Source organism: Perissodus microlepis, chromosome 1 (genome assembly GCF_051167445.1).
Source record: "Perissodus microlepis isolate ML-2025 ecotype Zambia chromosome 1, ASM5116744v1, whole genome shotgun sequence".
NCBI lineage: Eukaryota > Metazoa > Chordata > Actinopteri > Cichliformes > Cichlidae > Perissodus > Perissodus microlepis.
In genome coordinates, this window is record NC_140461.1 from 39,252,559 (window position 1) to 39,278,041 (window position 25,483).

At 40.7% G+C, this 25,483-nt stretch overlaps 2 protein-coding genes across 6 annotated transcripts in view; both read left to right on the plus strand.

Moving 5' to 3' along the window:
* The first annotated feature begins 35 nt into the window (after window positions 1-35).
* Window positions 36-16,433, plus strand: plekho2 (pleckstrin homology domain containing, family O member 2). The gene is made up of 7 exons (XM_084923363.1): window positions 36-369; window positions 6,048-6,197; window positions 6,423-6,545; window positions 8,164-8,268; window positions 8,371-8,469; window positions 11,683-11,955; window positions 12,047-16,433. Exons 1-7 carry the CDS (start codon window positions 361-363, stop codon window positions 13,343-13,345), a joined length of 2,058 nt encoding a protein of 685 aa, XP_084779489.1. The 5' UTR covers window positions 36-360; the 3' UTR covers window positions 13,346-16,433.
* Window positions 16,434-17,955: 1,522 nt separating this feature from the next.
* Window positions 17,956-25,483, plus strand: part of ankdd1a (ankyrin repeat and death domain containing 1A) — a 37,872-nt gene continuing 30,344 nt past the window's right edge. For 2 of the 5 annotated variants that reach the window (XM_084923408.1, XM_084923414.1), the window contains exon 1: window positions 17,956-18,128. In XM_084923408.1, the coding sequence (XP_084779534.1) occupies window positions 18,095-18,128 (34 nt within the window). In that variant the 5' untranslated portion in view covers window positions 17,956-18,094. Of the gene's footprint in view, window positions 18,129-19,254; window positions 19,482-25,483 lie in introns of all 5 variants that reach the window. The other 3 variants (XM_084923402.1, XM_084923395.1, XM_084923420.1) reach the window with 3 other exon arrangements.

Consider the following 25,483-nt stretch of genomic DNA (forward strand, 5'->3'; position numbering starts at 1 on the left):
ACGCAGATGTCCACTTTAACGCCAGCGTGCTGCGAGGATGCGTGGCTGCTGCACGCGCACACACGCAGGCTGCTCGCGTTGCTCCTCCTTGCAGATTTTTCAGTTCAAGAGTGTAAAGGGACTTCAACCGGAAACTACTTTTTTTTTTCTTCGAACTTTTTCTGTCAGAAAAAAAGGAAAACGGGCCGACCCTCCTCGTCATAAACTGACTATTTCCTTATTTTTGCTCATTAACGTGTGCGCTGGAAATGTGTCAGCTGCCGGCCCGCAGGCGACAACTCAAGCGTTTTTGGTGAGAAAGGGCGACGTCGAGTGATTCTGGGCTAGTCAGCAGCCACATAACGGAGCCCAGTCTTTATCATGGAAGATGTGAGTAGTCCCTTGAGTCTTACTGCGTGTGCTGCCTGCCCTTGTTGTGCTTTTGTTTTGTGACAGTTTCACCACTTTTGACAGAAGCGTTGAATCAAAGCACCCCGTGACGTTAGAATAATGTACTTTGCAAAGGCGCGATCAGCTTCTGAGGCCCAAAGAGTGCTGGCAGTGTGAAGCTGGAGCACTTTTTCATGGAAGAGTCATGCGAAGCAACAAGTTGTTAGGTGACGTTTCCAGCAGACGGGCTTGCCTGCTTCAGTCAACTGCAGTGAAAACGTTCTGGGGCTGGAAACACCTGTTCACCTGTCTCCACGTCACCGATCCACGGAATCTGGTCCTTCCAGCACAGAGGCAGGGTGGAAGGACCACAGCCAGGGCAGGGCGGCTAATTCCACCCACAAACTGACCGCGTTAATAAAAGAGCGCATACAGAAAATGTGGAGCCTTTCAGAGAGAAACTCGGGTAAACGCGATTAGCGGTTCATCACTGGCTGCCTGGTTGGTTCTGGCAGGACAGCAGCAGGACATGCCGAGCCTCGCACGGCTACATAAACAGGATAAAAAGGCAGAATAGAATCAAACGGAACAAAGTAGCTGAAGTGTACGTTTGGCAGTTGTTCTCTGAGTTTTGAGACTGGCTTAATGAGGGCCTCTCTTATCTTAGTACGTTATGATTTATGACAACCTGCGGCCGCAGTCTCAGGATCAGATAGTCTGGTCATCTGCTGAAAACTTGACGCTTTTCATTCAAAAACATCACAGTCACCCAAGTCACAGTATTCTATATATGACCTGCATGCCTCAGTTGCATTTGGGCATTTTGAGGAAGCCAGTTTACCAGAATAGGGAAGTCAGAAAGACACATACTATGTCAACTACTGTATGTAAGGAACTTGTTGTGCACACTTAATGCATGTGGTGCCACGCCCTTTGAGTGGGATTCATCAAAAGTATGCTGTTTGTTAGCTGCTCTCTACCTTCAGTCTACAGTGCCACGATTAAAGCAGCAGCCTCTCTTTTCCAATCTGTTCAGTCTGGAATTTGCAGTGCTGACGGTGAAATCAGTTAATGCATTTTAAAACATCAGTGTGACTCTGTGGCGATCGTCACATCCAGCTTGGCTGGGGTTCACTGAGGAAGACGCCATAGAAACTGCCTGAAATAGAACTGCTGGAAGATTTAAGAATGTGTCAGAGATCAGTAAGAAGATATTTGAGTCCTACATTTTCACTGTGTGGGCTAGCTTCACTAAAGGTTGTCTCTAGCTCATTAGCGGGTCACTCTGTGATCTGCATGTAAAGCAGAACTGAAACGAGTACATGGGCATGTTTATGCCTGGAGAGTCCCGCCATGTGACTGTGTTTCTGTATTTTTAATTTGCACACCTATTTTCTTAAACTTGCACCCAGAAAGCGTCATAGCCCTTCTGTGATGACCAATCGCCTTGGCTCTGAGTCATCTACACTCTCCATTCCTCTCTGACCTCTTCAGAGAAAAGAAAAGAAACTCACATTGTTGTCGGGCAGAAAACAGCTCTCTCTCATCATCACAGTCAAACTTTCTTCCCTACAATGGATGAATGTCTGCACACCATCATACTTTGGGTCCACCTTTCATAGTAAGCAATGGACAATATGCTGTTTCCATATCAAGAAGGGCATAAACTTCTTTTAAAACACCAGCACAAAACATACCAGGACATCAAGGATCTCATATTGTGTAAGTTTAATTGTAATAAAATGCAAGGAATATTTAATACTACGAGTGGCAGCTAGCCGACACTGATGCATACAAAAAAGAGGCTCGATTCATAACTATGAGTCTCAATGATATGTAAGTCATTAACAGTCATAAACACAGCCAGTGTACTGGCAGATAAATGCTATAACAGGCGGTGTTGAACTGGTGTTTTTGGTTGCGCTAATCTTTGTTTGGAGAACAGTGAGTCCAGAGTGCATTTCAGTAGTTTTCATCCCCTGTATTCAATATGAAAAATACATTTGTAATGCTATTGAGAAGCAGTACATTTTTTTTTTTTTTTACTATTTACATTTGGGAATTCATAATGAAGAACTGTGTGGACTAATATAGCATACATGACACTTTATTATAAACACAAGACTGTGGGCGTTAATGTGCTATGTGTGACTGTCACGGCTGCAAGAGTGTTCTAAAAAAGGTGTTGTCCCCATCATCTTTTACTTCTTTGACCTACAGAATATGAGCTGTTCTGCAGAGTTTTGTGGCTCTTTACCATAGAAAGTTGACTCAGTTTTCACTAGAAATAAAGAGAGACGCTGCTTTGCAAACACTTACTAAAGAGTAAGGACCACAAAGTGGAAATTTTTGCGAGGTCAGTTGCTATCAAAACTTTAGGACACCACTGTGGTGTGTGGTGTTATATATGCATATATATATATATATATATGTAGGCCTGTAAATTAGGTTTAAATCTAGAATGGACTGCAATTTTATACAATAAGTTGACTTATTGAGTAATAGTGCTACACTGATTTTTGATAACACTGATAGTGTTATTCACTCTACAGTTGTGTGTGGAACCTACTAAGGCTTAAACAGTGAAGCTGCACCTTTTTAAACTTCAGGTATTTGTAGTGGATTAGGCAGACATGTGGTAGGTACTCGTACTGACTGGCTAATTGACTTGCTAACAATATGTTCTGACCCCCCCCAAAAAAAAAACAAAAAAAAAAAAACCCAAAAAAACCAATTAACCCTGCTGTCTTCTTCCAGCCTATCGGGGGTTAAAGTGTGAGTTGCGCTGAGACTTAAACTGGGAATGAATGCCAGATACACTCTAAACTTAAAGTACCACTTCCACAAAAGCACCTACTCTGTTTTCTAATCCTCTTCTAAGACCCAACTTGCATGAGATACCTTTGCTTAGTATCTTGTCACTTTGTAACTGTACTATAATTTATCCCTGCATGGTTTTTTAACAGAGCGATGGTAGGTGGGTGTTGATCCATTTTTGCAGCAACCACAACACCACAGATAGGAGAGGTAATAGATCACAAGCATGTGTGGGCAGTTTTAGGTAAAACATTGTTTCGCGTCTGACTTCCTGTTTAAGTCCAAAATTGGAACTTTGTAACTTACCATCTGATATCATAGTGCAGAGCTGCAGCAGTCGGCTCAAGCTTGAGTAATGGAAACCTTTCTGTGTTCCAAGGGTTTGATCAGCCCTACACAGTAATTCCATCCAGGAGCACCACTGACTATTCTAGTTGTGCTATCACTTTATTTTGAAAGCTAGCTTTTCATTTTTGCCCTTTTACCCTTCATTTGCTGCTGCGGTGCTCTTCACTAAGATAAGAGATACTCTGAGTTACAGTAAAAGTGCAAAACCTTAAGAGTGCTCCCACTTAGCCCAACCCATAATAAGAAATAAGGTTATTTGCAGTTGGAAGAGGAGCACGGTTTAAACTGACCAAACATTTCCATGAATAAAATGTTGCTCAGCAGTATTTAAACATTATTGCTCAAAGTTTAAACATTGAATGCCATCTACCTGCACTCTACATTCAGAAGCACCTTAAAAATTGGCTTAAAAACTAGGATCAGATTTATCACAAGGCTCCTCATTCAAAAATATTGGCATTTTCAGCATGGGATTGAATAGGAATGGATAGGTTGGATATCATTTCCGACTTAGAAAGCTGCACGGTGTGCCAGACCACAGCTGATCCACTGAATTCTGTACCGTGTTGCTGTGTAATACCCAAAGCATGAGCAACAGCACACAGGTTTCTAAAGCCAGAACAAACCATGCATAGAGGAAGTTAACAGCAAAGTGACAGCAGCGTTGAGGTATTTCACCTTACGTACACCAGCAGGTTTTATTTTTGAGTTTGCAGTAGTTGCTAATTTCACCACAGTCTGTGGTCAAATCAGCCATCTACTTATCTACAACTCAACGAATCTATGTCTAAGTTGAGTCTGACTTTGACTTAAATATCACATAATGACCCATAGTTTCTTCCTCACACTGGAGATTACACCGTTTTTAGCGCTAGTATTGTCTCAGCAGTCTGTATAGGAAGACACCTGACAGCAGATGTTAAAAGTCTGCACGTCTGCAAGCAGTCTCACTTGAAACCAAAGGTTTGTTTTTAAGAACTGTCCAGTACACAGTGAAACGAGACAACATTCCTCCAAGAGCTTGGTGCTACAAATGACATATAACAGACAAACAACACGTAAAGTGCAATGTGCAAAAGTTGCAAAAAAGCAAAACAAAGACAGTGCAACAGCCAACAGAACAGAATGATACAGACACAAGACAGTGCAGGCACAACAGTGCAATAGAAATGTGCAAAAGACTGAGGATTGTGCAAAAAGTCACTTTGTGTATAAAGGTGTGTGTGTGTGTGTGTGTGTGTGTGTGTGTGTGTGTCAGTCCAGTCACTGAGTGTTCAGGAGTCTGACGGCTTGGGAAAGAAACTGTTTCGCAGTCTGGCAGTGAGGGCCTGAATGCTCCAGTACCTCTTGCAGCAGAGTGAAGAGTGTGTGTGAGGTTTGCGTGGGGTCCTCCACGATGCTGGTGGCTTTGTGGATGCAGCAGGTGCTCCAGGTGTCTGTGATGGAGAGAAGAGAGGCTCCAATGATCTTCTCAGCTGCTCTCACAATCTGTTATACATCAACTTGAGAGAAAGGCAGATGTGAAATGTAAAAGTGAGGTCAGAGGTCAAATATGATATTGGATGCAAACTATAATGTGATATTTAGATTCCCATTTTCCAGTGTCATTTCCCAAATGTCCATACAAACAATGGCAGTAATAAACACATTTTCTGTATAGCTCTATATAACATTATCAGGAGAGGTCAAAGCGATCCTGTTAACATTCAGAATGACATGCAAATGCTACCAAAAACAAAACCTCCTTGGTGAGGGTGATAACCTCAGTGGTATGACTCAGTTGCCTGGAATAATCCAAATTCGGTGCACTGCACGCTGTTGTTTGACGACTCTTGTGCCTTAAATAACGACTGGAGTGTCCTTTGTGACGTCACTTGTAGGAGCCCATCCAGAAAGCTGCCGCAGTATTCTCCTGGATGGTAGTTGTTGCCACTCAGATGATATCACCACATAGGCGCTGATATATGAGGAGAGCCCTGCTCTCAAAAACCGACATAGATGTAAAAGTTGGATTTAAGAAATAAGTACATAAAGTTTTAAACACATGTTTAGAGCCATCTTCTGTCATTGAACGTGACGCCATGTGATTGGTTGGTTGCAGCTGATAGACATATTAGTTTATGTTTACTAACTAGTGACAGAATCGATGACGCAGAGGAAAATAAGGACTCTACAAAACTCCAGGAAAAACAGCACTTTTATCACATTGACACATCCAGGCTTCAGTATCTTGACAGTTTCTGTGGGCTGTGGGTGACAAATGACAGTAACACTACTTGATATAACCTTTAATATGTGCTCATGCTAATAAATCACTTTAGTTGTTCATAATTTTGGATTCCACGTTGGTGAAAATGTGCAGAAGAGAATCAACACCTCTTCTTTTCCTGTACAGGTATATTGTACGACCGTCATTTAGAGCAGTGATAAAATGAAAGTGAATATAATTATCTGCATCCTGCAAGTATGCTGGTGTGTAGTGAGTGTGACTTCCTTCCTCTGTATCAATACAGGGTGCAAAAGAGGACCCAGCCCTCCAGAAAGAGCCTAAGTTCCTGAGTAAGGCTGGCTGGTTGAAGAAGGGCTATGGCAGACTGCTGGCAAGCTATAAAGACCGCTACATCCAGGTGGAGAAGACCGAGATTGTGGTGTATGAAAATGAGGTATATAAAGTTTCAATACATCGGGTGTGAGAATATGAACTTATATCAATATTGCCATTTAATTCTTGTAGTCTTGCAGCTGTTAACTTTTATTTAACATCAGATAATCAAGTAGATGGTCTAATTTCTCTCTTGCTTGTTGATAAGATAATAAGCTAAAATGATGTTGGCTTTATCCTTAAATTATACACACAAATTTTCAAATATCAGTCATTTGTGTTGCAGGACCTACAGAACTGCTTGGAGAGGCTTGACCTGGAAAACTATGACAAATGTCATGAATTAAAGAGCCCCTTCACGAAGAAGCAAAGACTTATACTCATACGATCGGCAAAGTCCACAAATAAGGTGAGAGAAGAGTCTGTCTCTCTACCTCTTTCTGTCCCTGTCACAAACATTTGTCCTGCCTGCACAAAGAACACGTTGTAGATCGTGGTGCAGGTAAGCAGCAGGCTCAGATTAGTGGTGCTGGTTGCAGCGATGCTGGTGAGCAATAGCCTGCAGCCAGTGATGCGAATGAACAGCGGGTCACAGTTACCGCTGCTGTCACAAATGGCTCAGAATGATATGGTGGAAGCTGCATCCAGTTCTCCAAAGGCTGATTTGATAAATGATGAAGGAATATGACAGGAAAATGATATCAGGGACTGCTTAGACTCTGGCAAATGTGATAAGTGGCTGAAAATCAAGGTAGCCGGCAGATGAGAGGAATGACAGTTGAGGCTGCAGGTAGTTTTTGGTGTTTCACAGTTCTCAGACATAGTGTCACGGGACGAGCATCAACAGTCATACTCCCTACAGGAAATTTCCTATTTTCTAATAAAATCTTTGGGAGTTAGAGAAGTTAGAGTTCTTTTCCTGATCTACACATGTTTATTAACTCTGCTCGGGGAAGACCTACCGTATTTTTCGGACGATAAGGCGCACCGGATTATAAGGCGCATTAAGCGAAACAGAAAAGTCAATGAGTCAAACTTTACTCAGTCATTCTTCTTGCTTCCTCCACTTTCGCACCATTGATTCATTAATGTTGAATTCTCTCACAGCTGCTCTATTCCCATGTTGTTGCAGTATATTAATGACTAACCTCGTATTGTGGATGGATTATCTCAGTTGTTCTGCTGACGGAAGTTTGGTCCGTTTACAGCATCCTGCTATGCGATTGCATTTGTCTCTAACCATCAGGAACCCTCATGTTAACTTTCATAGAGTGGAAAAAGTTAGCGTTCATCCTCCAGCTTCACTGTGTTTATGTTATGCTAACATAGCTGTGTAGCTAGCGATCACATAGCACATCATTATATACCAGCTAGTCCAACTTCAGTAACCCTACAAACGTCACTGCTGTTTAGTTTTCTGTCTTCATTTATGTTGGAAGTGATAGCAGAGCTGTACGTTTGAATCATTCAGAAATCTCTCAGTCAGAACATGCTACATCATGTTTAGGTGGAAGCTAGCGAGCTAACTTCCTGCTAACTTCTAACTCCGTTAAATTTAATAAATTCTGTTTTCATGGATGCCTGGATGTTAAACTCAATTGTTACACCTGGTAAAGCAGCAACGCTGATGATTTTATTAAAGATGAAAGAATTCAGTTTTTAGACAGAAGCTGACAGAGTTTTGGACCCAGATGACTCCGTGAGGCTCCTGACGTAATGCTCCAACAATCCATCAAGCGATGCGGCTTCGTAGCTTAGCAACGTCGTATTAAAACATTTTTTGACAGATGTTGGAGTGCCATGTACCACATAAAATTGGTTCATTGTCAGTAAGCACAACCAGAATTCATACGTAAGGGCCTGTGGCCTAAATAGATTATTTCTTATTCTTAAAAAACACAATAATGAGCACAGTTTTTAAAAATAGAAGAAAAAACTGTCAATACCCCTGTTATTGTGTCGCAGATCTTCTGTTCGATTATCTACCTTAGTTTGAGTTGACTATTGTCTGCTTCATTCATTCACAGGTCCATGATGTTAAATTCCAGGCTCAGACAGTGGAGGACAAAGAGGCTTGGATTAAAGCCCTCAGTGATGGCATTAATCGAGCAAAGAATAAAATTTTTGATGAGGTAAACATGTGATAGAGCCATAAATTTATCTTAAATCTTGTCTTTGTCTCGGTTTTAATAAGCATGTAGTTTTAAAACTCAAATTATTTCTTATTTTCACAGGTGAAGATTGATCAAAGCAGCAACTTAGAGCACGTTACTCGAACAAGACCCAAAGGGAACCGCAACCGGCGTCCACCGACCAGGATACACATGAAAGAGGTGCGTGTCAAATTGAAATAGTGCTTGTAGTATTGTTGTAACGTGTCTTTTGTTTTAATTTGCTCTTAATACAAACTTTGCGTCCGTGGTTACCTGGGTCTTTGATTCATTTGTATTAACTGACATGAAACCCACATCGTAATTAATCAACGTAACTACATTACTAAGGTTGTGTTGTGTTAAGGTGCAGAGCCAGAATGAATGTGATTAGTAACGCCAGGATTTACCTGTTATTTAAAATCAAAAATGTCCATGCTGTATGCCACTGGATGCTATATTCTAATAGAAATGCTATTTGTTTGGGCCCAGTACATTAAAAATAAGCTGCCAACCACAGTGAGTTAGAATAGTGAGTCACTGTGGTTTTAGATAGATTTATATTATTTAGATTTGATATCATATTGACCATTTATGGTAGTAGGGGGCTTTGACTGCAGCTGTGCCATATAATAATGCCTGTGATAATATTGTTATAAATTTTTCACAATATCAATTTTACCTATATTGTCACAATGTCATTGCTTGTGCAACAATAACACAAGCCCAGCCATGTCTGAGAGTAAGAGCAACGTATCATCCTCTGATAATAATTTAGTACCTAAAAAGGAGCGACTCCAACAATCTCCAACAAGGCACAGTACTTAAGCAAGAAAGGAAATGACTCTACCGAATTTCACTGAAGAACTGGCAAGTTGCATTGCATATCACAGGAAGCGCAGATAGTGGATGGAAATTACTGAGGCTTACATGGTGGGGTAGAAAAGCAGGCTCCTGTTTCTGTAAGCATGTTCTGAGTTAATTAACTCTGACATTGGCAAAACACAGAGTTTCCTGTTCCAAAACAGCCAATCAGAGCAAGTTCAATTAGCTCCGAGGATGTTAAGCATGAGTTAAGTGTGATTATCATTCACCATGGCAACATGTAAACAAAGAGTTTTAAGGTTTATTCATGTGATCTAAGGAATATGAACAAGTTTCAGTGCTTACCACGATATAAAAAGAGTCATTTTAATCAGCTTGGGCAACTTTGTCATCATCACAGACAGAATGAGTCTGACATAATATGTATCCTTTTATTATATCCACGATCATCATTCAGCCAGCTTGAACTTTCATTAGATGAAGCTGAATCCTAATTTTACATTCATTTTAAATGTATTTATTCAAAATGTACATAATGTATATAAGAGAAAAGGTGTGAAGGAACAGATTAGACAGTTTACTGATGGACCTGTGAGAGCAACAGACAAGAGGTGGATCCACCCTCTGCTCAGATTTATTCAATAAAAGGTTTTTCTGCACTTATTTATGAACATTTCATTTTTTCTATAATTCCAATAATAAAGAATTCAATTGTTTCTGCCAGAAAAACTTTAATGTTCCCAGTGTGAGTATTTATGATTTGATCTGATGTCAGCCTTCACTGATAGTTTCACATTTAACTAAAAAAAAGTTTTTTGAATGTAAGGTTTTCTCAGAAAAAGGCAAATATGTCACAAATGCTTTGGCTTTTATAGAGCTGTTTGTAAACTGATCATCTAGATTTGACATATTTCAGGACAGTTTTGGAAGGATGACGTTTTTTAACAGATCATCCCAGAACAAAATAAGCCACTATGAACGGATCCAGGCCCATAACCCATAATCCTCTCCATTTCCTGGTTCTGGGTTGAATCTCGATCTGTGAACTAAAAAAGTGAAAATAAAGGAAATATCCTTAGTTTTAAGATCAGTTTGTTGGCCTACAATTTTATTACTCGACTGGCATTGATGACGTATTGATGAATTTGTTTCCTGAAACTCTGGATGTCTACAAGACTGAGTCAAAAAGTAATTTGTGTACTGCTTTTCCTAAAGCTTGCCTCTGATTTATGCCCTCATTACAATAATAATTAAAAAGGCTAAGACATTTTTTACCACAATGAATTTTAAGTGAAAGAGATACAATTGAAGTTCAGACTTCCAGCTTTAATTCAGCAGGTTAAACAAAAAGATTGCATCAAAATGTGAAGAACTAAAGCATTTTTAAGACAACATATTCATTTCAGGGGCTCAAAGGTAATTGGAAAAATTAGCTAACTGAAAATAAAATGTTCATTTCTCATACTTGGCTGAAAACCCTTTGCTGGCAATGACAGCCTGAAGTCTTAAACTCATGGACATCACCAGATGCTGGTTTCCTCCTTTTTAATGCTCTGCAGGCCTTTACTGCAGCGTTCAGTTGCTGTTTGTTTGTGGGCTTTTCTACTTTTTTCTATTCTATTCTAAATGAAAGTAAGGTCTCTGCATCATGAAGATGATTGCATCATCAACTCACAGTGTTGGTCTGCATATCTCATGAGGCCATCAACAGCTGTTTTTGTTTGTTTGTTTGTTTTGTTTTAATAATGAGGTTGAAGCAGCACGGTTTTGGTGCAGCTGTGCTGACTTCTTTTTATTATTGTGTAGTGGAGACCATTCTGACAAGAAGGCGCAACAAAGAGTGCTGAAATCTGCCCCCCAAATGATTAAAGTTAGACACAAATCACTGTACGCATTTGTAAATCTTAGTTTATGTATGTGGATGATATCGTACGATATGGCAAATAGTTCTCAAATTGAACAACACAAGGGATCCCTTCCACCCAGCCCATGAACTGTTCACCTGCTTCCCTCAGGCAGAAGGCTGCATAGCCTCAAAGATTGTGCAACATTCTGCAGCACAGCTTCCTCCATGAGGTGAATGTTATCTGAAACACTGGTATATTCTCCTGTTTGACACTCAGGTTCTAAACGTGTTGGCTAGCAGTACAGGTCCCTAGAATACTGCTGTGTCAGCTATCACGATCAAGCAGGGACTCCACCCCCTTATCAGATAAGGGGGTGGAGTCTAATTCACAGAGTTCACATGGGGTGAAAGGAGAATAGCAAACCCAATGAGGGTATGGTCTGTGAAGGCAAGGGTGTGTGATGGAGGAGGCAGCAGAGGGTTGTAAACAGATTCTCATAAAGAAACTTTTAGCTTATTTAGGGGCCCACTGCTTGTCTCTCACCTTGAACCCACTGATTTAATTTGCACTACTCCACAAATCCTTGGCACTGCTCTATTCTAGTTTGGCCTTGATCTTGTTCCCGTAGGTTCCTTAAATCCTGAGCTTCACCCTTAGGTGAACTCTACTCAGTTCTTTCCTGTCCGTGTGCTCTGTGTCATTTAATCGTATATTTTTCTTCTAGGTAGCTGATGTGTCATCTGATGGAATCCTGCGCTTGGATCTTGATCTTGAAGATGCCGTAATGCCTAATGGAGCACATTATGCCAATGTTGATGGCAGTGAGACCTCCAAAGAGAAACAGTTGGTGTCAATTACTGAGGAGGAAGCTCAGCCAGATCCAGACGTCAGTCCCCCAAAAAAGGTCATCAAACCTCCAATGCCGCCTATCAAGGAGGCTAAACCCAGCACAGCACTTGAAGATGAACCTCAAAAGAATGATGGTTCAGAGAAAAAGGTATGTCAAATTTTTCTAAATGTTGTAACATTTGTGCATGTCTTTGTGTTTGGATATCATGGCCTTGCTATAATTGCTATAATATTTGAAGGTACCAATGCCCCCATCGAAAGAAGCAAAACCCTGTGCTTCACCTGTTGAAGAAACTACAGAAGAGGCAAAACATGAGAAGATTTCTGAAACGAGTTCTGATGCCAGTAAAAAGGCAGCTCCACCACCAATGCCTCCCAATAAACCCAGCTCTGTGAGTAATGTTGATGCTTTACAGTCCAAGCCACACTCTCACCCTCCTATGCCTCCATCCAAGGAGAAGAAGCCCTCCCATTCTGGCTCTGAGACAGACCAGCAGGTTGAAGGGATTAGTAATGAGGATAATGAGAAGGAAGATGACAGTAGGAAGGAGACTATAGAAACAGCCGTGGAAACAGATGAGGCAGTGCAGCTGATTGCTAAAGAAACATCACCTGATGTGAAAGATGATAAACACGAGAGTCATTGCACAGAAGAAACAGTTAGCAGCAACACAAAGATGGTATCTGACTGTGGGGAACAAATACCCACAGAGTCACTGAGAAAGAGTCCAAGTTCCCATCCAAAATTCAACAAAAAGCCTGATGAATGTGCCGAGCCTGACATACAGCGGATAGAGAGCACCTCGGCTAAGAGTAATCCTAAAGAGGGACCCGACAATACTGCCTCAGTCAATTCTGTCGATTCAAAAGACGCACTGGCCGAGAGTGAAGTCCCCTCTTTGAATGACTCAACCACTGAGACCCTTACCCTGAGTCCACTGCTTTATCACATGTCCGGGGAGAAAAAAAAGCAAGATGAGAAATCTGTAGACAGTGGTCAGCACTCAGATGATGAGAGTGAAGGCTCTGGAAGTCAAGACACATTGGTAGCTGCTACAGCTGCACTCAGGGGAAGCCATTCTGCTTTGGATGTGGTGGATGCTAGTGAGGACAGCATTCAGATAAGTGTTATTTTAAGACCAGCACAGGTCACAACAGTGCCTCAGGTTAGCTCTAAGAACAGAAAACCCATCCTTCCTCTCAAGCCCTCAGCCAAGGGCAGGTCAGCCTCAATTGGAAATTTGCTGTCTGAATCTGATGTCTGTAATCAGATGAAAGAGTCTAGCAGAGGTGGAGCTGTAAGTGCTGGGGGTTCTAGTGATGATGTCATTAAACTTGAGACTGAAGTGGCTCTAGAGATGGAAAAGACGAGCAAGCTCTTGAGCAAAGTGTCCCAGGACCATGGAAGTGAAGAGGAGGATGTACCGGGGGATTTGCTGGCTGAGGCCATGGAGAAGCTGAAGAAGGCAGACCACGTCCTCAGGGAGGTCAAGAAACTGAAATTTGCAACAAACGGAAGCAAAAGGAAGAGTTGGTGAACGTCACACACTGACTGAAATTGACCAACTGATAAACCCTTTACCTAGACAGTGATAGTGCAGTCATATCATGGAAAATGTAAAAAGGCCCCTCTAAATACAATTAGCCTAAAAGTGAAGGGCCAGTGGTATTCTGTATCATCAGAGATGGTCGCTTATGATGAGCTTATTCACTCTGTATGATCACTGGTGTGCAGGCCTGACCTGGACACTGTATTGGATTCAATTCAGTTCAATTTTACTTACAGTACTGTGCACAAGTTTTAGGCAGGTGAGGAAAAAATGCTATAAACAAAGAATATTTTCAAAAATGGAAGTGTTTATCATTTATTTTCATCAATCAACAAAATGAAGTGAATGAACAAAAGAGAAATCTAAATCTAGTCAGTATTTGGTGTGACCACCCTTTGCCTTCAAAACAGCATCAATTCTTCTAGGTACACTTGCAGAGAGTTTTTGAAGGAACTCGGCTGGTAGGTTGTTCCAAACATCTTGGGGGACTAACCACAGATCTGTGGATGCAGGCTTCCTCACATCCTTCTGTCTCTTCATGTAATCCCAGACACACTCGATGATGTTGGGATCAGGGCTCTGTGGGGGCCAGAGCATCACTTCCAGTACTTCTTGTTCTTTACGCAGAAGATAGTTCTTAATGACTGTGGCTGTGTGTTTGGGGTTGTTGTCCTGCTGCAGAATACATTTGGGTTCAATAAACAATCATTTATATTTCTGAAAGCATTCTTTATAACAGTTTTTCGCACCTGCCTAACACGTTTGCACAGTACTGTATATAGAAAATCACAACAACAGTCACCTCAAAGTGCTTTTAAGGTAAAGATCAGAGAGTTTTTGAGCGTTATGCTTTTTAAATGCGCTGTGGTGTGCAACAGTATTAAAGAGGGTTTGAATGAATGGCTGGAATAGTCTGATGGACAAAACTGTGTTATTGTCGATGGTTTTGCTGCACTTGGAACTTTTTGTGGAATTATTTCTAATGGATGTTTTTCTGCAGCGGAAAGTAATGTGTTACTGTATATTTTTTTACTACTGTGTTTTCTTTTGTAGATACAAAATAATGGCCCTCATTTACTAATATGTGCGTGGGAACAGTCTTACCCTAAGCAACAAATGCACTGGCTAATTTCAAATGCACGTGTTTGATAAATGATTTACTTTTGGTAGTAAATCAGACTCTAAATCAACACGCTCATGCTTGCCGTGTGCAATATGCATAAAACATACAGCCACTCCTCCATTTCCCTGTATAAATAAATTAGTTTACCTGGAGGTGAAGTGGAAAATGCAGTAATGTCGTGAGACAGCAGCCTGCACCGCTAAGGGAGAGACACACTCACTGTGACTCAAGTAAAAAAAGTTTGAAACTGATGTAAAAAGACCCGACAGAGTATAAGAAAAAGCAGCTGGAAAGTCTGTCGGCTCCACATGACAAAACTCACTCTATGAACAAACAAAAAAATTAGACTGCAAGTGATAGAAGTCTTTTTTTTTAATGAACAATAAGATAATTTTAGGGAAGATAAACTGATAAAAGACAAAAAAAGAAGATCAAAGAAATACTGGAATATGTTGGAATTAAAAATGTTTCAATTTAGTATTTTGTTTTCTTTGCATACAATTTACTTTTTTTTATTTAATTGTAACTGAGCATGTTGTGTTTTGTAAAACTGTTAATATTACATGAAAGCAACAACAACAATAATAATAACAATAATAATAATGATAACAATTCTTAATACTATTAACAGTAGCTTTAGTTGTAGTAGTAGTATTCATTTTATAGAGGTTAAATGTCCTTCGGCAGCCATTTGTGTTTGTTTGTACACATGGTACTTCTTCATTTGTTTCTACAGTGCAAACAAATTCAGGTACGAAAATATTGATAAATCATGGATTTGTGTGTGAACTCTTGCTACGCACAGATTTGTCTGTGTGCCTTAACACCTTTAATGTTTCTTAAGGTAATTTTCTTGCTATCCAAAGGGATTTATGTAAAAAAAACTGGAAGCATAGCATCTGGCTTTAGTCATCTCTTATGTTGTGAGCTCTTCTAGACGGATCAATGTTTCAAATACAGGAGAAGTGTTGATACACAGCAGGTCTTTGAAGGTTCTGTTCACCTGAGCTGTGAGGACTAACAAAGTATCGATGAATCAATACTTTAGCCTCCTAAGACCCAAACTCTTTCATGGCAGCATTTTTAATTTCTCTTTGCTATTTGGGTTAGTTGGGACCTGATGAATGTAAAAACAAAGAATTACCTGATTTCTTTTTTTTTTTTTACCTGACTTTTGTTTCTGAGGAAACTGAGAGCCACATATGAGGACATTCGTTTTAAATTTCGATAGAACAGTGGGAGGATAACGTCCTCGCAAGTGGATATCAGGCCCTTGTAGAGCAAAATTTAGTATTTTGGTCTAGACAACCCAAAATGTGATGACCACATATGTGGACGCCAGGTCCTAAGAGGTTAAATATATAATATATAAATATAGGTTAAATATATACAGCTACAAATAAGCACTTCTGTTAATGCCTAAAAGCATTTCTAATCATTTGTGAACCTCAGAAGCTTTTTTCTCTCCTTTTCATTGGGAAGTTTTTGCTGACAAGTTGCTATTAGAGAAATTATACTTTAATCACCGCCTTTATGGTGTTTTTCACTGGTGAAGGTGAAGATGTACGGTGTAGGTAAGGATCTGTTCAGACTCTTAACATTGATAAAGCAAATAAAGGAATATTTTTACTTTACAGGGTTTTTTTATCATTAGTAATATAATTTCATTAATGTACTGTATATTGCACAGAAACGCACTTAGAGCAGCTCTCACTAATGCCTATTACTATTCTCTAATACTTGTCTTTTGTATGGGGGGTTTGTGCATCATTCTCCCCTGTCTGAATGTTGAACTGATTATTAATGAAGAATCTACCGTGTCTTTCTAGTGGTAGAAATGTAATTTTTTGTGTCCTCCAGAATATGTAAGCATATTTTCATAACAGTAGATCGACTGAAGTTTTGTACTCTTTGATAAAGTTTGCTATTGCTTAAATAAAGATAAATGATTTACTTTTGTTGTTATGTCTTCAGTCTTACAAACCATTTGAAGCATTTATCAACAGTGTTACATATGCTGTACTGTAGCTTCCTTTCTGTTATACTGTAGCCTGATATAATCATCCTGCTGAGGTGAGGGTTGAAATTTCTTCGATTTTTTTTTTTCCACCTTTGTTAAAATGTGTTAACATCACAACAGCAATTTTTAAAAACCCTTTTTAGAAATAAACACTGGCTAATGTGGTGTGATGGTCAACCAATGCAAAATTAAAGTGTATTTGATCATTAAAAAATTTAATGAAACAATAAGTGTTTCAATAAAATTACACCACATTCAAATTTACAGTTTTTATGTGATTAGCGGGCTACTTGGACTGTTGTGACTGTAGTGTGAAGTTTGTCATTTTATATTAATAACAGTTTCACAATAGAAATTAAAATAACAGCGCTGGGTTAAATTGTTCCTCAAGGAGAGATCTTCTACTTGGGCCGAGGACCAGTGATGAGAAATGGTTGCAGTACCTTTTAGCTGTTTTTAGTGGATTAAAGACACACAAGATCATTAGCTTCATTAATTTGTTCAGATTCAAATTCATTATTGGCCATTTTGTGGGATAGCCATTCAGACAGCAGACCAGATATTCAGATAGAGATTCAACAAACACGTTACAGAATCAATATGACTCGGCAGTTACCAGCTGCCTTTTTGTGCCAAAACCATGCGAGGAAGAAGAGAGATGGAGATGGTTTTATAAAATCCAAAGTAAAGCAGGAGACATGAGAAACACAGGAAGAAACAGAGAGGAAACAGCCCCATTATGACTCGGACACGCTTTAAAAATTGCAATATTCATTTCAGTTCAGTTTTATTTATGTAGCTCTAAGTTTACACTGTAAAACCAGAACAATAATACTGAGAGACCCAACAATCAGACGACGCTCCTCTGAGCGTGCACTTGGAGTCAGTGGGAAGGAAAAACCTTCTAAAAGGAAGAAACTTGTAGCAGAACAATGTTCAGGGAGGGGCAGCCATCTGCATTACTGAATGGGTGAGGAGGGGGAGAGAGGATAAAGACACTCTGTGGTAAAGAGCCAGAGATTAATAATGACTAATAACTGAGTACAGAGAGGTGAGTGAAGAAGGAACACAGAATCCCTACACCTACTGCAGCTTAACTAAGGGAGGATTCAAGGTCACCTGATCCAGCCCTAACTATATGTATGTATATATGTATATATATATATATATGTATATACGTTTTAACCCTGTTCTCAAGAGTAGAGATAGTGTCTGTCTCCCGAATCCAAATTGGGAGCTGGTCCCAAGTGAAATCTATCAGGCCAAAAATCTATTGTAGATAGATCTATCTGTTTATTAAATATGTGGTTTATGGTGAGTTGAGTCCATACATCACAGCAGTTGGTGACGGGAATGTCACGTTTCGCTGTCTGCCAGAAAAAGACCGAGAAGCGTCGTTTCTACTTTGAAGACGTGCTCGCTTTATTTTGAAGGTATAGACCGGATATGGTGGTTCTTTGGTTTTGACACGTGTGTAGCTTGACAAATGTACTGAGGTTAGCACGCAGGATAAACTTGTGCTGGAGAAGGATAACGAGCTCGAGTGATGGAAGAGGAGCCGGGCCGGTAGAAGCGGCTCTAAAGAGCAGCAGTCATGGGGGACGAGCTGCTGTCGGAGGACGACTTCTGTAAGTATTTCTGTCCTCGCTCAGCGCAGGATGTCCGTCTGTGGCGCAGGGAAACCCACCCTCACGCTCAACCAACAGCCTAGAGGCACATTTTATGTGTTAGCAGTTTGGGTAATCTTATCTGTATAGTGGCTGTTATCTTAGCCTATCACATTTTATTTTTCCCCATTAAAGCCCCTGTGATGATTGTGTTGCTGCTGAAGTTTGAAAAAAGAGTGACTGGAGTAACTTGATCATTTGCTCTCCACACTGCAATTAACAGGAAGCGTCGCTTGGAATTAAAAGTGCAATTTCACAGATTTCTTTGTGTGACTGTGAGTAAACTGTTGAGGATTTTAAATTCCTGTCATCAACATTTAAAGTCAATATGATTTCTGAGATTTCTTTTTTGTTCTATTTTTTTGTATCTATTCATTTAATTGTTTAGATTTTGCACTGAAAAAGCCTATTGGTACTTTGTAGCATAATAAGAAACCATTCATAGCTCAGGATACATTTGGAACAGGAGATGTAACTATACTCAGTATAAAAGATGGATGTAGATAATCACCCACAGTTTTATACTATCTATTTTAGAAACATTTACTGCTGTTGAGGGTCTTTTGAATGAAAAGTTGGGGTGGAAATAAACAAGCAAACTTGAGGACACCTGTTTCTCTACCTGAAACAGGTGTTGCATGCATTGATTCAAAACCAAAATCATCTTTATTTGGCCAAGTTTGTGCACACAAACAAGGAATTTGACTCAGGTTCGCTTTACTCTCTGCATGCAAAAAATAAACATTTTTAAATAGGCAATATATAAATAGTCATATATACAGAAGGAGAACATAAATACCAGGTTAGAAAGTTAGAAAAGTGCAAGTTGTGGAAGGTCTTAAGAAACTATACAAACTATGACAAGTTACAGCTGGGCATGAATGATAGATATAAATAGGCTGAACATAGAGCAACCTGGATGAACCTTAAGTATTAATTTTGAATAGTGCAGATTGTGCAGTACAATATGCATATGACCTGAGTCATGGCTGAGTGGTGGCTGGTTTTTGTAAAAATAGAACAGTTTAATTCCAGGATCTGCAGAGATGTTTTCTGCTTGAGGATCCTCTCTGATTGTCCGTTGCAGTCTGGCCCTGTCCTGCTTCGTGGCTAAGCCAAACCAGACAATGATTGATGTACACAGGACAGACTGGATGACTGCAGTGTAGAAGATGACCATCAGCTCCTGTGGCAGGTGGAACTTCCTGAATTGCTGCAGGGAATACAACCTCTGCTGGGCCTTGTTCCAGACAGACTGATGTGAGGACCACTTCAAATCCGTGATCCACATCGGATACTCTATTGTTGAGGATGGTGAGAGGGGGGAAGGCGTGGGGGGTGGGTCTCCGACAATCCAATATCGCCACAATCTTGAGCAGGTTCAGCTCCAGGTGGTTCTGACTGCCATTTCCTGTCTGTATGCAGACTCGTCACTCGTCATTGTTCTAGACCAGACCAATGAGCACCAGACCAGTGTGCCACCCTCCACAAAATTTGTAGCAGAGGACAGCCAATGATTTTTCTGGGCAGTGTCATTACCCTCTGCGTAGCCTTGCTTTTCTCAGTAGTGGTCTGTGTACCAAACACCCAGTTTGGGGTCCGAGTTGGACTGATTGAGGCCGGTTTGTGAGGAAGTCTTTGATCCAGGAGCAGTTGGTGCAGTTGGGGATATGAAGATGGTCCAGTTTGATGATGAGGATGTCTGGTTTTATGGTGTTGAATGCTGAGCTTTAGTCCACAGAGAGCAAACTGAGCAGTCCAAGTCAACATAAGCAAAGAAGGTGTTGAGCTCCTTTCGCGAGTTTGAGGGTGATTTTGGGGCTTGGGGGGGCTCTATCCTTTGTAGTTAGTGAGGGCTTGGATACCGCTTCTCAGGTTAGCTCTGGCACTGCTGTACAGGGAACTGTCCCTCAGAGCCTGTACTCGTCATCTAAGGTTTTCAGTCAGGAAAAATGTGGATGATTTTAGTCAATGTCATGTTCTCATGTCATGTTGAGAAGTTAGAACACAGTCTTTGTGTTACCAGGTCTCAATTGTTATAACCTGGTGCATCGGGCTTTTCCTGCTCCAGCTGGGTTGAAGACACAAGTGTGCTTTGTAACGGTTTTTCCTACCATTTCAGTGATATTCCAATACAGGAGCTTAGAGACATACAGGTGCACAGAGTGAGATGTTGGAACAATAGTCCTACAGGTACAAGTGACTGTGAGATGATGTTGTGGCAGGTATACTGGGACCTTAATTTAAACATTGCATTAGATTAAGTTAGCCCTCTGGGCTCTATGCTGGCCATTTGTGTCCAGCCCCCCCCCCCCGACCATTTTTGCTGAATTGCAGAATTGAAAACCATGAAAACTAATTTTTTTTCCCCTTCAGCTGTAAAAAGCTGATGGGCTATAATTGCCCACCAGATAGGCGAGCAGTATGGACATACAAATTTGTGATTGTGATAACTCCATAATGAGGATTTTGAAATCGATACCATGGGTGTATCTATTACAAATCTTGGAGAACTTCAAATCTCGGTGACATCGACCTCAAGGTCGAGGTTAGAGGTCAATTTTTTTTTTAAACTTGTGAATGGAATAACTTGAACAAGGTTATGTAGGATTTTTGAAATTGTTACCATAGGTGTATCTACTAGGAGGCTGGGCAGTGGATGTCTCGTGATGGTGTGTCTAGTTAGGAGGTAGACTGGGTCGTCTACTGATAGGAAGGTTTGTGGTTCCCTGGCTGCGACAGTCTGCATGCCAAATATCCTCTAGCAAGACACTAATCCCAAGCTGCTCTATGATGCAACCGCTGGAGTATGAATATGTGTGAATGTTAGATGGAAAGCAATTAAGCACTGAAAAAACCCCTTGTATGAATGGGTGCTTTGAGTGCTCTAGAATAGTTAGTGGTTTCCCACTAATGCAGAGAGCATGCACTGCAAACCACTAGTAACTGGTTTCACACCAGGACACATACTCTATGCAATTGCTCACATCAGCAGCATGAAGTCTGACTTGCATGGGACGCAAAGGTGCGAGGATTGGATGGACGTAGAGGAAGTGAAGATAAGAGCCTACATTGAAATTCCAATTCTAGCTGCCATCTACTGTTCAAGACATTTACTGGCAACAAGAAAGGATGGGTCACATTTAATGCTATGATCCCCTCTATTGCTATTATCACGCGCTAATGTCCATTTTAATGACAGGTTCACCTGCTCGGGACGCTTCAGGGACGATAAGCTGACTGCATTTTGCATCCTGTGGGAAAAAGGAGTTGCTCGTCTCCCCCTGTTGTTCAATCCAGTACAGGGGGGTGTGTGTCGACTAGCAACTTGTTTTTTTTATTGTTACTCACTCTGTACTGGGCCCTGCATAAGCGCAGACACACAATAGACCTTGTTCTTTCATATGGTCTCCCTGTGACTAACCTGTCTGTACCTCTGTACTCTCAGATGTGTGTTTTATTTAATGTGGGTTTTACATGTACTGCAGCTCGCCCTCCTGTTCGGCAACGTTGGGCTATTATCTCTCCCATTGCCTCTCAGTTTTTTGCTGATTTTAATCAGCTTTGTGGCCCTTCCTGTTCCTGGTTTTATTCTTCCTGTCAAACCATCCTTGGAGGAAAGGACAAGCTGTTGAAGAGAGCGGGACATTAGTAACGTCAGGCAGCCTAATTCTAAACCTGAGCCTTGGTTTAATGACAGAGCTCATGCTATCAGGAGGGAATGTCACAGAGCAGAGCACAGATGGAAAAGCTGTCATTTCAAATTGTAAGACTGCCAGTGTCACTACCAGAATACTGTTAAAGAGGCAAAAAAGGAATATTTTACAGATTTCATTTCTTAAAACAGCCATAGCCCACGTTATTTAACACCTTTGACTCTGTTTCTGTTTAGACGCTCCTCCTGATATATGCAATGGTTTTCTGTGTGTTTTCTTTTAAAGGTTGCCACCACAAGGGCTGTTATCACAGCTGCTGACTCGCCTCTCTGCCTCTGTCCCTTCTGCTGTTTTCACTCAGTTTGAGCCGGTGACCCTCTCACTCTTAGAGGATGTGGTTCGCTATATTAAGTCCTCAGCTCTTCTTTTTTTTGACTGCTATAGGGCAGGCAGTCTGTTCTTGCTATTATAAACAGCCGTCTGTCCTCTGGTCTAGTTCCTGCAAATTTTAAATGTGCAGTAGTGCAGCCATTGCTTAGGAAACCTGTTCTTGAGCACACTGAACTGGCTAAATATAGGCCTCAGTCCAAGCTGCCTTTTCTTACCAAAGTTTTAGAGAAAATTGTATCATGTCAACTAAAACATTTTGTAGATATGAATAGCCTCCTGTGGGTCGGGTAAAACCCTTTATAGCACATAATCTGTATTATTAAGGGTGTTTAACAACATCCTTATTGCATGTGACTGGTAACATTTTGTTCTGGTTTTGCTTGACTTAACTGCTGCCTCTGACACAATAGACCACAACATTTTTAATATCTTTGCTACATCATCTAGTGGCCATTGGTGGCACTGTGCTTAAATGGTTTAGGTCTTATCTGGCAGATAGATCTTTGTCTGTAAACCTTTGCAGTTCTGAAGCATCTAATGCTTATGTCATGTGGCACTCCACAGGGCTCAATTTTCAAATTCAAATTTTATTTATCATACATAATCATACACAGTACAACATGCAGTGAAATGCTTATTGCTGTGCAATTCTCAACCATTAAAAATACAAGAACACACTGAAATTAAAAATTAAAATAAAAAAGGTGTGCAAATCAGCCGTGTGCAGATTGACTGTCTTGGATCAAACAGTCAAAACTGACGATTATTGTTGTTGTTAAGTGCATGTACAGTGATGTGTAGAGATTGCAGTCATACACCTGGTTCAGGGCCTGAATAGCCTCGGGGAAGAAGCTCCTCCTCATTCTCTCTGTTTTGGCCTTAAAGGAGCAGAAGCGCTTCCCTGACCTCAACAGTGAGAAGAGTCCATTGTGGGGATGGAAGAGGTCCTTCATAATCTTCCTGGTTGTGGTACTGCACCACTTGGTGTAAACAGACTGCAGGTCAGGAAGCTCTGAGGGAAGGATGTGTTCGGCAGAGCAAAGCACTCTTTGGAGAGCTCGTCTGTCCTGCTTGGTGCTTTACCCATACCAGGTGCAGGTATTTCCCGTCAGGATGGTGTATGAGTAGAAGTTCTTGAGCACCTTCAGAGGCAGATGGAAGTCTTTAAGTCTTTTGAGGAAGAAGAGACACTGCCGAGATTTAGGCCAGTGCTCTCGATTTACTGCCTCTGGGTTCCTCTAGGGCCCACAGAGGCAAAAGCTCTGTCTGCCTTAGTTCTAAGCCTCGTATGCTGTATAATAAGTAGGCCCTGATCACATGACCTCAGGGACCTGCTAGGGACATAGGGCTGTAGAAGTTCAATAATGTAAACTGCTGCTTGTCCATGGAGAGCTCTAAAAGTCAGAATCAGAATCTTAAAATGGAATGTGAATTCAATGGGGAGCCAATGCCAAGATGGTGTCACATGTGAGTACTTGAAGATTTGGTCAGAAGCCTTGCTGCAGCGTTTTGAACAACCTGCAGGAATTCCAGGGAGTTTTTGCTTAGACATATAAACAGTGAAATACAGTTGTCCAAACGTGATGAAATGAATGTATGAATAACAATCTACAGTTAAGTGCGTGATACAATACGACTTAATAACTTAGGGCTAACTTAGTTTAGCCTTTGTTCTTTTTTCATCAGTTAATTTTGGAGTTACTACCAATTTTTTCCCGTATTAAAAAAACTGTTTTCAGCATAAATCATCACTGGGTGTTGCTGATGTCTGAATCTGAGTGCAGCTCCTGTAATCAGAGAGAAGAATCAGTGTCAGATGTGAGGTTTATCCCTCAAAGCTCGAATAAAGTCTCAGTCTCACCTGTCCTTACAGATGTGGAGAGAGAGAGAAATATGCTGCTGTTTGAGCACATTTAGTATTCAGCTGTTACTCTTACAGTCTAACACTCATAATAAAAGTACAGTAATGTTAGTTAGTGCCTGAGCAGCCCAGTGGCTTTTCTGTTTCTCATATAAACCATTTCTAAACTTCTGTTTGTTATTTATGTTTCATTAATCCGAGTTTATACACTGTGAATTCGACTACTAAAAAGTAATTTCTGCATTGTTTTGACTACGAGAAACAATTGTCACAGATTACATTGGGTCACCAGGAACAGGGTTTTTTTTTTTAACCATTTACAATATTTTTACAGTCAAACAGAGTAACACCTGTTGCGTCAAAAGTGACTGGGAATATTTTATATTTCATATGTTGCCCATTTCTTTATGCTGTATTTAGACTGCTTGCTTGGCACATACTGTTTAAAAGGGCAGTGTCCCCTAAAAGCCAGCAGATGCTCCTTCACTGTGACGTTTGGACTTGAAATATAGTGGCTGGCACTCCACACACTTGCCCCAGACCTCTCCGATCACCGCCAGTTTGTCTTCGTGATGACAACCTGGTCCTGTATCGTGGCTGTCAAAGAGAATCACCCGAAACAACATGTAAGATTATTGGAGTGGCATGGTGGCCTGAAACATTGACTGACCAGACGCTGCATCCCATAAACTGCTGGTAGAATATTTCTGGATCTGAATTCATTACTCAACATCCAAAGACTCATCTGTGCTTTGATCTGTTTCTGGGTTACTTCCTTCCAACTTTCTTTGTAACTCTGTTTTTGTTTCCCCTTCAAAGTTTGCCGCTATGGTTTAGATCAACTCAGTCAGTAACTGTTCGAAGCAGGATTTGATGTCATCATCCAGGACACAGCAAATTTTGCAGGTTCTAATGAAATTTTCAGCAGAAAACCTAACGTGATTGTCAGGTGGGGATAAGTTCCTGAAGTTCTTGAATGTGACAGCAGCGTCATCTTCATCACTGAATTCCTCCTCATCTTATCTTGGTCTGGATTGCACAAATTATATTCAGTGCTGTCTTTAGCTTCTGACACTTCCTCCTCTATTTCATCCTCATTGTCAGTTTCATTCTCTCACTTGTCCTCAACTATGTAATCAAGAGCCTCACTTAGGGTATATCAACCTGCCCTGGTTTTGCCACATAGTTGCCTCAATGCTTGTTTGGGGGGGCTTTGCTTCCAAAAAAGTATTATAAACCAAATTTATGAAACAAGTTTGATGCCTTTGAAACAATGTTTCAACTGTTTGTGAGAACTGGCAACACAGTTGGAGTTGTTCCGTGGAAGAGAGGCTCTACTAGGGAAAATGTTTCCGTAGTGGTTGCCAGGGAACCCAAGGGGTGTGTTTTGCGTTTGAGTGTGTGGACTC